The sequence below is a fragment of the Sceloporus occidentalis genome, unplaced genomic scaffold (assembly GCF_023333645.1).
Source record: "Sceloporus occidentalis isolate IW3139 unplaced genomic scaffold, rSceOcc1.0.p SCAF_1, whole genome shotgun sequence".
In the NCBI taxonomy this organism is placed as follows: domain Eukaryota; kingdom Metazoa; phylum Chordata; class Lepidosauria; order Squamata; family Phrynosomatidae; genus Sceloporus; species Sceloporus occidentalis.
Window position 1 is genome coordinate 8,872,946 of NW_028316981.1, and position 17,818 is coordinate 8,890,763.

Below are 17,818 nucleotides of genomic sequence, written 5' to 3' on the forward strand. Positions count from 1 at the left end.
GCATAGGATTGCCATAAGTGAGGACCTCCAAACCGGGACAAATGTAGGACAAATGTAGTGCAACATTTTCAAATGTAGGACACATTTTTATAAAAATGGAGGACGCGCAAAAAAATTTTTTTTAAAAAAATGTTAATATAAATGCATGTTTTTAGGCATGATCAAAATGGAAGACATTTTGGCATTATTCCTAGACAGATGGCAGAAATGTACTTGCCCTCGGGTTCAACTGTACTTCTCAGAAGTGTGTACTTGGTCAAGGGACTGTGGTTTTTCTTCACTTCGCATGAGTTTGTAAAAATCACAGCAAGTTACATTGGCCGTGCCTCAGAGGCTTGGTGATATCAATATCACCATCACCATCATCATCAAATCATCATCATCATCACCACCACTATAATTGGCCAAGAAAGGCAGACTTGTTAGCATTCAAAGCACCATAAATACACAAAAAATGCACTTGCATATATTTAATAATAAAAAAATAATGAAAAAATAAATAAAAAACAAGGCAGGAGTGTATATATTTGATAATAAAAATTAATGTAATAAAATAAAAAACAAGCAATAATAAAAATTAATAAAATAAAACAAAAACAAGCAATAATAAAATTAATGAAATAAAACAAAAACAAGCAATAATAAAAATTAATAAAATAAAACAAAAACAAGCAATAATAAAAATTAATAAAATAAAACAAAAACAAGCAATAATAAAAATTAATAAAATAAAACAAAAACAAGCAATAATAAAATTAATAAAATAAAACAAAAACAAGCAATAATAAAAATTAATGAAATAAAACAAAAACAAGCAATAATAAAAATTAATAAAATAAAACAAAAACAAGCAATAATAAAATTAATGAAATGAAATAAAAACAAGCAATAATAAAAATTAATAAAATAAAAAATAAAAAGCAATAATAAAAATTAATAAAATTAAATAAAATAAGTATTTTATATTTTTAAATATAATTTAAAAACCCCAAAATACCAAGGCAGACCTAATGGCAACTGACTCAGCTTTCCTCCTCCTCCTCCTCCTCCTCTGGCCCAATTCTGCCCTGGCCCCTTCAAGGCACCCTTCCTCCGGCTCCTTCCTCCTCCTCTCCCCCCTCCTCCTCCTTATGATGGCTGGTGCGCGTGTGCGGAGGGAAGCAGGGCAGGTGCGTGCCCGCGGAGGGAAGTGGGGCAGCCGCGTGCGCTGCTACTGGCCCCTGCTGAGGCCTGGGCGGTGCGCAAGCCCTCACAGTGGGGGCGCGGTGGCAGTGGCGCTTCTGCCGCCGAGGAAGAGGAGGAAGGCGGAGCCGGAGGAGGATGTGGGTTGGCGCCGCAGCAGCCACATTAGGAGCAGCGGCAATGGCCGGAGCGGGCCCCCAAACCAGGAATAAGGCACGGGTGGGGGCCCAAACCGGACCGGGACCGGGAGGGGCCCCCCAAAACCGTGATTGTCACGGGGGCCGCCGGGTTATGGCAACCCTACCCTAGCACCGAGCCAGAACAGCCAAAACTGTCTCAAACTGGGTTATTTCTGTAGAGTGTTTTGGGCCTCAGTAAGCAGAACTGAAGCTGTGATGCCCTTGATCATCAAACTGCAAAATATTATATAAGAATGAAGAAGGCAAAACAAACATCAAAACAAGAGAGGAGCTTGAGGAAAAGAATATAAGGATATTCAGTCAATAGGATTTGAAGATAGAGAAAATGAAACAGATAAACTAATATGGGCTCCAGAAAAGGAAAAAAAGATCAGTAAAATATATAAGGTTCTTTTAAAAAGAGATCTAGAGACAAAAAAAATAATATCAAGGAATACATGATAAGGTGAGCCCAGGAACTGGGTCATGATACAGATTTGGAAAAATAGGAAACAGCAAGAAGAAAAACAAATAAATTTATTGTCTCTCAGGATTTGAAAGAAAATTACAATGTGCCCTTCCCTTACGCGGAGGATCTGTTCCGGATGCCCCCCCCCCCGGAAGAGAAAAAACGTAGATGCTCACGCCTCATTCAAATGAATGGGGCTTGTGCCCTCGGCAGCACGGCGGCAGTGTGCATGGCGCACACCACGGGAGCGTGCTGTACTTAGATAACAAACTGCACATTCCCCCATCAGGAGCTATGGCTTCGAGTCCGAATCTGCTCTGGGTCTGAATCCGAAGGATCAAGAAGCTATCCAAGGTGCTGAGCTTTTTAATCTCCAAAGATGGAGATGGAAGACGATGGCCACTACTCACTTCCCCTTGTGTGTGGCATTCCTCTTCTGCATTGCAGCAGCAGAGACTCTTCTTTGTGCACAGGCAATGGAGAGCGCAGATGACAAAGAGCCACATGGCACAGGCACTGCTGAGCATGGTCATAGTGGCCAACCAGTTGGCCCCTAGTTCCACAGCCCCTTGGTGGTAGTGTAGTGCTGATCACAAGGTTCCTCCGGAGAAGACTTTTGACTTCTTGTGTTCAACACCAACCAGACCAAAACCAAGGGAGCCAAAACACCCTGAAGTCAGCCATGTTTCAACCCTAAGGTTTTCAAAGGCCAACTGGAGGCATTCTGGAAACTTATGGGCCATACATAGCTCTTCCATTGTGAGTTCATATGACCTCAGGGTTATACTGAGCTGCCATTGGCTGGCTCAGGTGTCTCCAAAAACATGGTTACAAGGATAAACGAGGCCGGCCTGGTTGCCGCTGGGGAGGGAACAGTGCCGCTGGTGGGGCCCACTGGCCTGGCAGAGCCCCTAGAATGCTAGCCTGGCCGGGATTGGGTGTGGATGGTGTCTGGGGTGGCACTTCCAGGCCTGCACCGGTACTGCAAATCAGAAAGTGCCTCCGGATTGGTGGGAGGCTGGGTTGGATGGGGCCCATGATTGGTTGGGGAGACAGGGGGCGGGACTTCTCCCCCCTTTCCCAGCTCCCTATTGGATAAATGGCCTATTTAAGGCCACATGGTGCCTTGGCCGGCGCTATTCCAGCCCGGCTTTCCCCACCCCATCCCTATGCTTGGTTTAGGCTGTGTTGTCACAACTTCCTAGGGGCAGTAGCATAGGTCTTGGATCTGGTGGGCATGGTTTCCAGGGCTGTATAGCACTGGATCGGGGGTCCTATGGGCATCTGGGGGTGCTGGAATTTGCAGTGTTGCCATTGCAGGTGCAGCATCATGTCAGTGTCCCCTGGTGACAAAGGGCAGAGATGCGAAGATGCGAATAACTGGTTAACAGAGAGTCAGATGGGCGATTAACTGGTCACCCCCTTTGGTCATCCCGAAGCTTGTCCGTGACCAAGCAAATGGGTTCATTGATCAATAGTGGATTGATTGATGACAAATCCAGACCTCATGTATTTCTAGGCCAACCCTACTTTCAGCTGTTCTTGTTCTTGTTAATAAAGTTGTGGCCTTTTTTCTTCCAATTAAGTATTGATAGTTATTGTTGTGGCGCCTCCACTCTAAGGCAACTTCTGGGCTATCAGCCACTGAGCACTGGTCAGAAGCTTTTTGGTTATGATTTTCAAAGGAATACTAGACAGCAATCTGGACATGCTCAGGAGCTCCCATGATCAATCATGACCACTGTTCAAAGATATGGCCATGTTAGTTTGTACAATCAGTATGCAAAAGGATCTTGTAGCACCTTTGAGATTAACTGAAAGAAAGAAGTTGGCATCTTGAGCTTTCCTGGACTACAGTCTACTTCTTCAGATGCATAAGACCACTATGGTTTTATGTTTTTTATGTTCTTATGTTTTTATTCTTTTAACTGTGGTTTTAATGGTGCAGTAACTAATGCTGCAATATTGTAATTGTAATTTTAACCTTGCTGTGATCCCACTTCGATCCATTCGAAGAGGCGGCAAGATAGAAATAAAAATTATTATTATTATTATTATTATGGTGATGTCTGCACTGATATCATAAAACCAAAACATCCATTTTATTGTATTGATAACATCAGTTTCAGCCTGGTACAGTGGGCCCTTGGTGTCCTCTGGGGTTTGGTTCCAAAATCCAAATATGTGGATGCTCTAGTCCTATTGTCCCTCTTTATCCACAAATTCTGCATCCATGGATTTCAGCATCCATGGCTTGAAAATATTCCAGAGGCAAAGCAAACCCTGAAATTAAAGACTGAATGGCTTTTTTTTAAAAAAAATAAGGGACACTGTTTTCTTACTCCGTTGTATATAATGGGACTTTGAGCATCCATGGATTTTTAAAACTAAACCAAAGCGGATACCAAGGGTTTGCTGTAGATGTGATCTTTTTAAAAATTAAAACATACAATTAAAAAGGATAAAAAGCAGGATATTTTTAAAATAAAAACCCACAACAGTCTGCAGTTCAAACATAAGCCCTTCAGTTCTCAAAAGCCTGTTGTTAATAATAATAATAATAATAATAATAATAATAATAGACTGCAAAGAGGGAATCACAAAGCCTAGAAGTTAAAAAACAAACAAACCCCCCAAAAGCCATATATGCTCAGGGTTGATATGTGTGAAGATTATTTTACATCTGTGACTTGTCTTTCTTTCTATTAAGTTCTGGATGACTGGCATCTGCACTGCAGAAGTAATGCAGTTTGACACTGCTTTAATCTGCCATGGCTCCATGCTATGGAATCCTGGGATTTGTAGTTTGGTGAGACATTAAGCCTTCTCTGTCAGGGAGCTCTGGGGCCACAATAAACTACAATTCCTAGGATTCCATAGCACTGAGTTACAGCAGTCTCAAACTGGATTATTTCTGCACTCTGCAAAAAGATCTTGCAGCACCCTTTGAGACTGAAAAAAGCTGGGAGCCTGAGCTTTGGTAGGTAGGCTTGAGCCTTTTTCCTCACGCATCCCTTTGCATAGGAGTTAAAAGCATTGTCTAGCTTTTCTCCCTGTCCTTTTGGAGCAGGAGAAGCCTTCATGCCAGATCCCTCGAAGGGTTAAGGCAACAGAGTGTGAGTTTGCTAGAAAGACCAGGGAGGGACTTGCAAGAGTAAAATGCAGAAAGATTAGGGGGTTTGCAAGTTCCTTCCTGTCTTTGGAGGGGAGGAGAAAGAGGGGAGTTGGAAAGCAGGAGAGGAGAGAGAAAAGGTGGAGGGATTTTTATTTTTGCATTGGCTGTGGTTTTGGAAAGGGCTTTTGCAAGGCACCTGCCCTGCAAGAAGGTGGCCCTTTTGCAAAGGTGAGTGAGCAACCTGGGAGAAGGGAGAAAGAGGAAGGAGGGGATGGGGCTGCATGAAATGCATGGAGGAAGCATTGGAGCACAGCAGTCAGAAGGGGAAAGAAAAGAGGGAAAACAACAAAGAAACTGGAGCCACTCATCTCTAAAGCATGGCTGTTATTGCTGTTATTATTATTTATTATTATCATCACTCTCATCATCATCAATGGGGAGAGTCATGCTATCATTGCAACTTTACGCACAGAGCATCACTAAAGTTGCAACTTTATGCACAGAGCATCACCATTATTATTGCTATTGTTATTATTATCGTTATCATCATCGCCATCATCGATGATGGCCATGCTGATTACTCCTCTTCTAAACAAGCACCCTGGACATACTGCTACTTCCTATTTACTTTCTAATAGTTTCTATTTACGTTATCTTCTGGACAATCAGAAACCAAGTGATGTTCACAATGTAGCAAAATTTTGTTACATTGTATGTAAAATACATTCCCAGTTGGTTGATGAAAACTGATATGAGTATAACATGACCTTGAATTTGTATCTGAAATTGTTTTTAACAATTATTAATAACTGCATTTTGCAATTATTATTTTATCAAGCTATTTTGTATACTGGTTAACAACCGAATAAATCTTACTACTACATAATACCATTATCATCATCAGTGATGATGGCCATGCTATCATTGCAACTTTACACACAGAGCATCAGTAAAGTTGCAACTTTATGCACAGGGCATCACTATTATCATTGCTATTGTTATTAATATTATTATTGTTATCATCATCATCATCATCAGTGATGATGGCCATACTATCATTGCAACTTTACACGCAGAGCATTTGTACAGAGCATCATCATCATCGTTGTTGTAGTTGTTATTATAGTTATAATCATCATCACCAATGATGAGAGCCATGCTATCATAGCAACTCTATGCACAGAGCATCAGTAAATTTGCAACTTTACACACACAGCATCAACATTATTATTGCTGTTATTATTGTTGTTGTCATCATCATCATCATCAGTGACGACTTTGATGCCCTCATTGCAACTTTATGCATAGAGTGATGAAGCATGGAATTAAGAAATGAAAAATTAATAATGATTGCCTTTTCTTCAGGCGGCAGCAAGAGCTTCAGTAAACTTGCAACTTTACGCACAGAACATCATCATTATTATTGCTATTGTTGCTGTTGTCGTTATCATAATCAGCAATAATGACAGTGATGCCCTCATTGCAACTTTATGGACAGGCATTAAGAAATTAAAGATTAATAATGATTGCAATAAAAAGACGAATTAATACACAGTCCTTTTTGGAGTTCTCCAGTTTGGAGAAGTGGAGACTAGAAAATGTATAGCTATAAAGTTCAGTGGTTTTGCAATGCATTCATAGTATATGGTGAAATAGCCCTGAGTCCAATTACCTCCCTGCCAAGGAAGCACCTAGAATCATAAGATCCTAGAGTTGGAAGAAGCCCCCCAAGGGCCATCTAGTCCAACCCACTGCCATGCAGGCACTCACAATCAAAGCCTCTGCTTAAAAGCCTCCAAAGAAAGAGGCTCCATCACATTCTGAGGCAGAGTATTCCACTGTCGAACAGCTCTTGTCTTCAAGAAGGTCTTCCTCATGTTTAAGTGGAATCTCTTTTCCTGAAGTTTGAATCTATTGCTCTGTGTCCTAGTTCTGACACAGAATATGTTGTCGTTGTGTGCCTTCATGTTGTTTCCCTAAGTCAAACCTATAATAGGGTTTTCTTGGCACGTTTTTCAGATGGCTTTTGCCATTGCAGTCCTCTCAGGCTGAGAGAGTGTGACTTGCCCAAGGTCACCCAGTGGGTTCCCATGGCCAAGTCAGGATTCAAACCCTGGTTTTCCAGCATCCTAGTTCAATGCCCTAACCATTACACCACACTGGCCTCATATCGTCAATAAGACATCCCTTCAGATATTTCAACATAGCTCTCAGCCCCCTCTAGATCCCCCTCAATTTGATCATCTTGGCTTCCAGGGAGCGTTTGAGCGTGATTTGTTCAAGGACCCATTGGTTTGTCTTTTGGGCTGTCTATGGTGTTCTTAGCACTCGTCTCCAGCAGCCTATCTCAAATGAATTGGTTTTCTTCTTGTCTGCTTTTTTTTTTTTTACTTGAGAAAACACCTCTCTTGGACTCTCTAGGTCCACCGGTGCAACTCTGGTCAACATCTGCCAGACACTGACCATAGAATTGTGCTGGAGGAGCTGCCAATGCCTAGTAGAGTGTTCTCTCTAGGTCCTTCAGTGTGACTTTTGGTTAAAGTTGAACGTAGAGATGCTCTGGATGACCTAGTTATTCCTAGAGAGAACATATTAATAAAATCTGTAAATAATCAAAGCCGCAAAAGTCAAAGTTGCAAATGTGGAGGGACGAGTGTAGTTTTTAATACATTTTAATATTTTCAATACAGAATTGTTTCAAGAAAACCCCATGATAGAGTCACCATAAATAGGAAGCTAATTGAAGGCACACAACAAAACAAAAAACCCAATTGTTTTAATTTTTTAAAATTGTTCGATGGCTTTTTAAGCTTTATATTATTGATATTTATATACTTTTTATGCTTTTGTATCATTTTTGAATTGTACTCTTTTAAATAATAGAAATTAATTATATCCTTGTGTGACATGCAGAATTCTTGTCCGACCCAAAGTGGACCCAAAGTTGTATCCCTCTCTCCCACCTGCTCTTTGCTGCCAAAACCAGAAGTAACAAAAGCTGGAAGTGTTACGGGGCCAGGACTGAGACAGAAGCGACTGGACTGGGCAAAAGTCCTCCTTAATCTGAGGGATAATGGAAATAGCTTCGAAAGAGCAGGAAGAGGAGGCTCTCCACAAATATTTAGTGACTGAGGAGACTGGTGAGAAGATGGTGGAACAACAACCTTTAGGTCCCGTGGAGCAAGAAAAGGCCTTGGAGGAAGTAGTTATGAGCAACCATGTGGCCCTGGTGAAAAATGAAGACATAACCGGGTGCGAACCTGAGGCCATGGAAATGTTGACAACATCCCCGTCAGAACTGAAGCAATCCCACTTCCCAGTCCCCTCACATTGGGACGATGTATTCCTGACCTCCGTTGAGAAGGCAGTCATTGCCGATCCGGGAAAATGGATGTCTGCTCTCATCCCAGGCTCCAAAGAAGGACAGCAATTATTTGAGGAGAGGGAGATGGGGGACTATGGGAAGGTGAAGGCGGCCATCTTGAGGGTCGACGCTATCAGCACGGAAGTCCAGCGGCAGCACTTCCGGCGGTTTCAATACAAGGAGGCCGCCGGGCCACGCGAGGCTTGCAGCCGCCTCTGGTTCCTTTGCCACCGGTGGCTGAAGCCTGAGCGGCACACCAAGGATCAGATCCTAGAGCTGTTGATCCTGGAGCAGTTCCTGACCATCCTGCCCTCAGAGATCCAGAGCTGGGTCAAAGATGGCTGTCCAGAGACATGTGCCCAGGCGGTGACTTTGGCCGAGGATTTTATGCTGAAGCAGCAAGAGGCTGAGAGACCAACACAGCAGGTAAAAATCTTCATACGTGGCGATTCAGTCAACCCATAGCCTTTGGGTCAGACATAAGCAGGTAGTGCAGATACAAGGACTCTGGAAATATTTACTGTATATACTCAACTATAAGTCAACCTCATGTATAAGCCGGCAGGTTTGGGAGCCAAAATTATGGATTTTGATATGACCCATGGATAAGTCAAGGGCAAAATTTAGCAGCATGTAACAAAGGATGTAAAGGGTGAAGCAAAGGAAAATGGTGCTGAAGGACTTAATTTTTTTTTTTTTTTGACAAGCATAACTGTTTATACTCGCTCTAAAGGCTGGTTAGATGATATAGTAGAGGGGTTGATGTTTCTTTTTGGTGCTCTGAAAAGGGATTATGCTCTCACATTTCACCAGGGGATGGTTCCTTTTTTAATGAGTTAAAGTATAGTATTTACATTGACCCATGGATAAATTGATCCAGGTTTTAAGGGTCAGTTTTTGGACTAAAATTTCTAGGCATATGCATGAGTATATTTACAGTAATTCAAGGATGGGCAATTGTGTGGAGGCCAATATTCCCCTTCCTGACCCTCCACTGTGGGCCACCCTCCTCCCACAGGAAGCCCAAATATTTTATTCTGCAGTTCCTCTTAAAATATCAGCGGTGATGTAAGGTGACATTTTGAGATGGACTGCAGAGGAAACCAAAGGTAACTGGGAGTAGTACAGGTCTCTGGGCTGCTTGTAAAGTGGAGTGGGGGAAGGTACTTATTTTGGACTTTAGCTCCCAGAATCACCTAGCAGTATGATTCCAACTAAGATAACTTCCAGGGTCCCTCCCACTTGTTAAAATTCTACAGTCCTATAAAATATAGATTCCTAAGCAGTTGGTGTTAGTGCAGCGGTTCTCAACTTGTGGGTTACGACCTCTTTGTGGGTCAAATGACCCTTTCACAGGGGCGGCCTAAGACCATTGGAAAATACTAGTCTCTTTCAGAAGACCTATCCTTATGGTTTTTAAAGTCTTTATTATAGACGGATTTTTGTGATTTGAGTGTTGGACTACGGCTCTGGAGACCAGGGTTCGATTCCCAGCTCAGCCATGAAACCTACTGGGTGATCTGGGGCAAGTCACATGCTCTCAGCCTCAGAGGAAGGCAATGGCAAACCTCTTCTGAACAAACTGTCCCAAGAAAATCCCATGATAGGTTTGCCTTAGGGTTGCCATAAGTCGGAAACAACTTGAAGGAATACAGCAACAACAACTGTGGCGCAAGGAGATGTGGAGCAAGGAGAACCCCCTACATTTGGTGGCAGTGGTGGGACACATGGAGGCCACACAATCCCATCTTCCCATCCCACTGCTCCCCCATCCCAGGCCCATTCACAGTTCTTAACACAATCTTTTCGTTCAGGTGCCAGGATTGCCTGAGGAACCAATGAGGAGCTCTGCCATGGTGGACACAGCACCATTGGATACTGACCCGAGGCAGGTGTACTTGGAGGTTAAGGAAGAGACTGTTATAGATGGCACCTCCTTAGGTAAGGTGGAATATTTCTTTTAATGCAAAGAGATCTTGTGCCACCTTTGAGACTAACTGAGAGAAAGACATTGGTAGCATACTGATGGTGGTTTCCAGGCACACTACAAAAGAGAGGCCTCTGGAGGCATCTTGACTAAACAATAACAAACCACAAATGCAGGTGTATCATGTAAATATTATACAGCTGGCTACACAGCTGAAAGAGCTTATCTTTGGCAAAACGGGATAGAAAACTGCTGGGGATACTCCGCTCTGCTGTCTGCTAACATTTTCTGCTGGCTGCCAACATTTTATTTTCTACAAATGTGATAACATTTCATTTTCAATAAATATAAAATATTTCCTTTTGCTGCTACTATAGTGTGCCCTTCCCTTATGCAGGGGATCCGTTCTGGACCACCACCACCCCCAAGTAAGGGAAATACTGCGTATGCTCGAGCCCCATTGGAAACAATGGGGCTTGTTCCTGTGGTGCGGTGTGCATGCCACGGCCACATGCACCATTGCTTGTTCTGGTGTGCTGAAAGCCACTTATGGCGTGCCCACATGTCACACGGACGCACTGTATTTTATTTTCGACAATGTAAAGTACTCCCTTGCTAATACACGTATCACCACAACAGGGGATTTAGCTGTAATTCTATGTCCAACTGTGCATTCCAATAACTCTCTCCACAATTCATATGGTTATCTACTCAGCTTGGCTGTAGGCAGCATCTTTCCTTCTGCCTTTGTCCCCCATATAGTGACAACTGAACATGTCACTTCATCACAATACCCACAAGCTTTGCATTTCTATTGCTGTTCACATATGCAGCCTGTTCATTCATCGCCATAAAGGTCTGTTCCTAGGCACTTCACTCCATGCATCTGGTAAGGAAGATTTAAGTTTACGAAAGCTTACACTACCAATTTCTTTCTCTCAGTCTCAGAGGTGCTCCAAGATCCCTTTGTGTACTGATATTCCAGACTAACACAGCTAGTCTTTTAATGTTTATGGAAATACTTTGGTTCGTATATGAAAAGACTGTATCTTCCTCTATGAGCCACCCTGAGTTTTGGGATCCTTGGAGAGATGAGGAGATGTGATATAACTTTCTCTGCAACTAGACCCATTTTCCCAACTAGCTCAAACCTGTTGGATAGAGATTTATTTATTTATTCATTCATTCAGTCAAGGCAGTTATTTATTGCCCCTTGATCCACTGAGGTCCCTGAAGCAATGACTAGGCCATGTGAAGGCCTTGGAAAAAAAACTGAAAAAAATGAGAGAGGGAAAACACTTTTAAAAGCCCCCCCCCCTCCAGTTTTAAAAAAACAAATCAGATTATGGATTACACACACACACACACACACACACACACACTGTTTAATACAATCAGAGCCATAGCAATATATTAGTCTGGATATCACTATGCAAAGGGATCATATAGCACCTTTGAGACTTACTGTGTAAAAGAAGTTGTAGCATGAGCTTTCATAGACATACACTTATTATTTATTTATTTATTTATTTCTATTTCCCGCCTCTCCCTACGGATGGCTTATGTCCTCAAGTCTACCAAAGGTTAGCCTACACCTTCTTTTGCACAGTTAGTCTTAAAGTGCTTCAAGATCCCTTTGCATGTTTAAAACAAGATGTTCATAAATTTACTCTCCACAAATTATTTCTAAATGTTATGTGATAAGGTGTAATACAAGATACAGTATCTGATCATCCCAATTGCTGGCCATGCTTTCCTTTTCTCAGTTTTATTTTTTATTTTTTATTTTTTTAATGGGAATGAGTGCATTCTGGCTGCTTGAGACTGTGGTGAACAAGAGGAGGCAAAATCATTTTCTCTATTTTAGGTGTAGCCACACTACAGAATTAAAGCAATTTGACATCACTTTAACTGCCATGACTCTGTCCTTGAGAATCGTGTGATTTGCAGTTTGGTGAGAGCTTTCTGGCAGACCTGAAATGAACAAAAGTTGATCATTGGGAAGCACAATCTCATACATATCTAAAAGCAACCATTATTTCAGTGTGACTTACTCCTAGGGAAGAGTACGTAGGCTTGTAATTTCAGTTTCTTTGCTCTTTCTTTCTTGCAACTAGTTTTGGTTCAGCAGCTGTAAAATGCTACTGATATTAATTTGATGCTTCTTTCAAAGAGTTGTTGATGCAGCCGAGTGTATTTTGCATTTTTATAATATTCTCTTCATGTTGTTTCTTTTTTATATAAAGAAAAAGAGAGAGAAAATAAAATATGGGTTGTGGGTAATAAAACCCAATTGATCGTGCTAATCTTATACTTTTCCCCTTAGATCAGCCATGTGAAAGTGAAAACAATGTGCGGAGTCCTCAGCCCAAAAAAGCTGAATGTGAGGAACTGTGCAGGACACCCGAGGGAGCTGCTGAAGAGAAGTTTCCCTTCTTTTGTGAACAGAAAGCTGTGTCTGAAAGTCAACAGAGACCAGAGAAACATCCCAAGAAGCCCACAAGGAAAAGGGTCCAAAAATCTGTTCCCTTGGTGGGTGGTTACAAAGATCTCACTCTAACCACAAGAGAAAAGGAAACAAACAATGATGAGGCATCTGTGAAGATTATAGTCTGTGAAGAAACCTTCAGTCAGGGTTCAGATTCAGCAGGAGAGAAAATTCACCGATGTTCAGTATGTGGTAAATGTTTTAGTCTTCGGTCGCGCCTTATAGTCCATGAGAGAACCCACACTGGAGAGAAGCCGTATACATGCTCTGAATGTGGGAGAAGCTTTAGTGTGAGTTCAAGTCTGATTGCTCACAAGAGAACCCACACAGGTGAGAAGCCCTACAAATGTACGCACTGTGCCAAGGGTTTCAGTGTGAAGTCGGGTTTGATCGCACATGAGAGGACCCACACAGGCGAGAAGCCATACAAATGCTTGTACTGCACCAAGAGCTTCCGTCGCAATTCAGGCCTAGTTAGCCATCAGAGGATCCACACCGGGGATAAACCCTACCAATGTTCTGTGTGTGAGAAAAGTTTCAGTGACATCTCAAACCTCATTACACATCATAGGATCCACACTGGGGAGAAACCATACAAGTGCTTGGAATGTGGGAAAAGCTTCAGCCAGAGTTCATACCTCAACAGCCACCAGAGAATCCACACAGGAGAAAAACCTTATGAGTGTTCTGAGTGCGGGAAAACCTTCAGTGTAAGCTCACGCCTTCGGAAACATCAGAGAAGCCACACAGGGGAGAGGCCATTTATATGTTTGGATTGTGGCAAAACGTTCAGCGAAAGTTCGGATCTCCTTGCTCACGAGAGGGCACACACCGGGGAGAAACCCTATCGATGCTCTTTCTGTGGGAAGAACTTCTTGCGCAGTTCAGAGGTGGTTAGCCACGAGAGAATTCACACAGGCGAAAAACCCTATCATTGTGGGGAATGTGGGAAAAGCTTCAGTGTGAGCTCTCGCCTCAGTGCGCACCGGAGAATCCACACTGGGGAGAAGCCCTTTCAGTGCCTGGTGTGCGAGAGAAGTTTCAGTTACAAATCACATCTCATTACACATCAGAGAATACACACCGGCGAGAAGCCCTTTCAGTGCTCCGTCTGCGGGAAGAGTTTCCGCGGAAGCTCCAGCCTTGTCGCTCATGAGAGGACGCACACGGGCGAAAGACCATACCGGTGTTTGGACTGTGGGAAAAGCTTCACTCAAAGCTCAAACCTTATTAGTCATCAGAGAATCCATGCAGAAGGGAATTCTTGAATAATCTGTTGGATGAGCTGCTGGGGGTTATCTAATCCTCCTTCCTATCATTTCTCAACGAGACGTCATCCCTTAGTAGTTCCTCTTCTTTTCTTTGTAAGGTGTATATTTCAGCTGTCATGGAACAGCAACGGATACGTACTACTTTTTTTCCAGAGCAGGGCACCAACATAAGACCCTTTAAAAATGAAAAGGGGGTTGCTTGTCCATCCAAACCAAAATGGGTGAGGTTTAACCATTGGTGGTTGTTTGCTGTCGACAAATGCATTAATTGCATGGAAGGTCAGCTAGACAGAAGATGATTTTTTTTTCTTAGATGCCTGTCCTGGCTAAGTTCTTCAGATCTTTGGAAGAGTTTCTTCTTCTTTCCCAAGAAGAGGAAATCTTGCAGGCTTAGACTGTTCAGAATGTAGGAGGAGGCTGTCAAATCTGTGAAGAAGGACCCATTTGTCTGAAGCTTAGATATGATTTCTTTGGCATTTTACAAGATGTCAGGTGGCTTGCTACCATTCTGAAAAGGGACCAATTCTGACTAAGGTAAAGCAAAGAGGCATAAGGAGAATGCCTGATCCTTAAGGCCAACAATCTTCAAGTGGGGAAACTGAAAAGAGAGAGGACGTGGTTTCATGAGCCTTCATTTTAGATCCTGCCTTCTTGAAGACAAGGTTCTGTTTTTACATTCTTCCCCAAAGCTAGTCTCTGGTTTTATATGACTTTGTCTCTAATGGGTCTGAAGCCTTGGACAGCAATAGAAAAAGAGAAAGAGAGCCAGAGATAGGTTTTAGGTGCATTTTTAGTTCATTTTTTTCACCCTGCCTTTGTTTTTTGTTTTTTACTGAAAAAGTTCATACCATCCTCAGAATCAAGTGCTAAATCTTGACTTGGACTGTACTGTGTCAGGCTGGTGAGAGAGAGTTTTCCATGTTGGAGTATTCCCCACTGACTGTGAATAACAATACATCCCTGCAGGTAGATAAATAGCCTGTAAGGGATGCAGATAGGTTGAGGCCTTCTCTTTGACCCATTAGTTTTCTACAAGCATTCACAGGGAAGCATTCAAGAATGTGATTGCCCCCCCCCCAACTTTCCAAATCAAGATCGCAAGAATAGAATTAGAAATTGGTATCATGAATTGTATAAATGGATCACAGTTCTGGGGTGGGTGGATGCTTTTCTAAAAGAAATAATAATAAATAGAGATTGAGAATTAGTTTAAGTGGGGATTCTTTATTAAGTGAACCTAGAAAAGTTAATTGGGGGCTTGGGTAGACTGGAATTACAAACCAGAAAAAGGAAGAGGTACCTATGGGGGACCCCTCTGTGTCTCTAAGACCTTGTGTGAGTATTCAAAGTCTTACCTGTTGTTTTTTGTTTTGTTTGTGAAATGGGAGCGAAGTTTCACACTGTCCCCAAAGCTGGCCCAAGACATTGTGCTACCTGACACAAAGAATGAGAGGGTGTCGCCTACCTTCAGATCACATACAGAAGCTGACTGCAGTCGCAGTGTTGCATTTCAATTTAGAGGTGTATCTACATTGCACAGGTATAGTGTTTCGATACAATTTTAACTCCCATGACTCCATTTTGTGAAACCATGGGATTTGCAGTTTTGTGGAAGACTTTGAATTCTGTTGCTAGAGAGCTCTAAGGGTATATCTATAATTATAACAGTTTGATAACACTTCAAGTGTCATGGCTTCATCCTGGGATCAATCTGGACTTTGGTGAGGCACTTGGAATTCTCATCTAGAGAAGTCCAGTCTACTCAGAGATACAGCACTAGAATTCTGGAAGAAAATTCTAAATACCCATGAAACTATAAATCCCAGTTAAAATGGGATGGCATTGCTATAAATTACAGGTTGAGTCTACCTTATATGAAATACTTAGGACCAGAGGAGTTTTGGATTGACTCTGGTTGCACAGTGGTTAAATGCCAGTACTGCAACCACAAGGTTGTGAGTTTGATCCCAGGGGCTCCAAGGCTGACTCAGCCGTCCATCATTTCATAGGTTGGTAAAATGAGTACCCAGCTTGTTGGGGGCAATTGGCTTATAGATTGTGAAGCACTTAGTGCTAAGTTCATTATTAAGCAGTATAGAAATGTACATGCTAGTGCTATTGCTATTGCTGTGTATGTAATGAGATATGTTGGAGATGAGACCCAAGTCTAAGCACAAAATTCAGGTTTTTTTCATATACATCTTATACACATACTCTGAAGGTAAATGTATAGTGCATTTTTAAATAATTTTGTGCACGACACAAAGTTTGCGTACACAGTGGCATCAGAAAGGAAAGGTGTCACTATCTCAGCCACCCATGAATAAAGTTTTGGTTTTTGGAGTACTTTGGATTTTGGCATTCTGGATAAGGGATACTCAACCTGTATATCATGGTCTGGGACCGAATTGTGTAGTTCAGGGATATATACTAGAGATTTCTAGGCCCTTCCCCAAATTAGCAATCTTAGGGGAGTCCATAGGATGGAGCCATGGCAGTTAAGTTAGTATCAAACTGCAGTAACTGTACTGTATGGGTATACTCTTAGAGAAGAGCCAGGATACTACGGCCTTCCCCAGCTTCTGCCACCTGAGCCAATAGTTTCATTGCTGGGGCTAACCCTGCCCCGAAGCAGCACTTGTAAAACATGGACCAGCTGACAATTCTGCGAGTTCTAGTCCAAAAGAGGAACTTCTGTGAGCTCTCCTGGGATCAGCGCATGGCTTGGAATGTCAGCACAACTGCTGGGGTCCAACAACCACTGTCAGCAACTCAAACGAGTCCTGGGGTTAAATCAGACCTTTGTAGCAGAGCTAGCAATTTTAGAAGCTGAAGCGTGGCTCCAAAAGCAGTTGTGATAACAGCAACTGGATGTCTTCCAGGAACTGAAGCAATGCAGGAACCTCCGGGGACACTCAGTAAAGCGATGCAAGACTTCTACCGATAAACCACCAGAGAAGCCAAATCTCCCGGTGCTCTTTATTCACAGTGCTATAATACAAATACAGCTCTCCAAAACTCCAAACCATACCAAACCAACTCCTACTACAAACCCACAAGCTATCCCTTGCAACCCCTGGGTTTATATAGACTCCAGACCATGTGGTCTCCCAAACCCAGTGAGTTCTTGTGTGTAACCATGACAAGTGTCCCCTGTGCAATCCAGACACGTGGTTTCATCATCCATGACTGTGCACTTGGGCATTGAAGTGTCCTTGAGCCAATGAGCTTCAGCTGTGCTAATCAACCTTGTCCTTCTGCTGAATGCTCATGGCCAAACACACACACATCAAGCATTTCCCTGTGTGCTGTGTTTTAACCCTTCAAATCCCTGACATGGAATACCAATGAAAAGGGAAGGGTGAAATGTTTAGGATTCCTGGAGTCCCACTGAAACACTAAGATTGTATGGGTGCTGATTTCCTTCTAATGTTGACATCATTCTGACATAAAGGCTGAGGCAAGATGCTAAAGGTTGACTTTTCGCATCTCCATTCACTTCTCAGCCCTTTTCTGGTGTTCATACAAAAAGGCCATTGTTCTGTCTCAGCTCAGCCCCACCCCACCAAAAGAAAACATGAAGATAAAGGCTGGGATTCTGCACTGGAAGATGTCTGTATGGCATGTGGGCATGTCTCCCCGTGCCATACATTTGCATGCCATCGGCCAAAATCCTGCTTTCAAGTGAAGCAGCCCCTGAAATACAGCCATTTCTGTGCCATCTGAGAGCAGGGGGATCCGTGGAAAAGTCTCAAGGTCTTTTCCTGTAGCTGTATGCACTGCAAACAGTATCCGCAGAGACCTCTAGAGGTCCCTTCAATGG

The 17,818-nt window shown here is 42.6% G+C and overlaps 1 protein-coding gene across 1 annotated transcript in view; it reads left to right on the top strand.

Annotated features, from left to right (window-relative positions):
* Positions 1-15,280, top strand: part of LOC149320626 (uncharacterized) — a 37,449-nt gene extending 22,169 nt beyond the window's left edge. Inside the window, exons 6-8 of the mRNA XM_089500057.1 lie at positions 8,029-8,735; positions 10,124-10,250; positions 12,563-15,280. Coding sequence (XP_089356183.1) covers positions 8,029-8,735; positions 10,124-10,250; positions 12,563-13,992 — 2,264 coding nt within the window. The 3' untranslated portion in view covers positions 13,993-15,280. The remainder of the gene's footprint in view (positions 1-8,028; positions 8,736-10,123; positions 10,251-12,562) is intronic.
* The last annotated feature ends 2,538 nt before the right edge of the window (positions 15,281-17,818 follow it).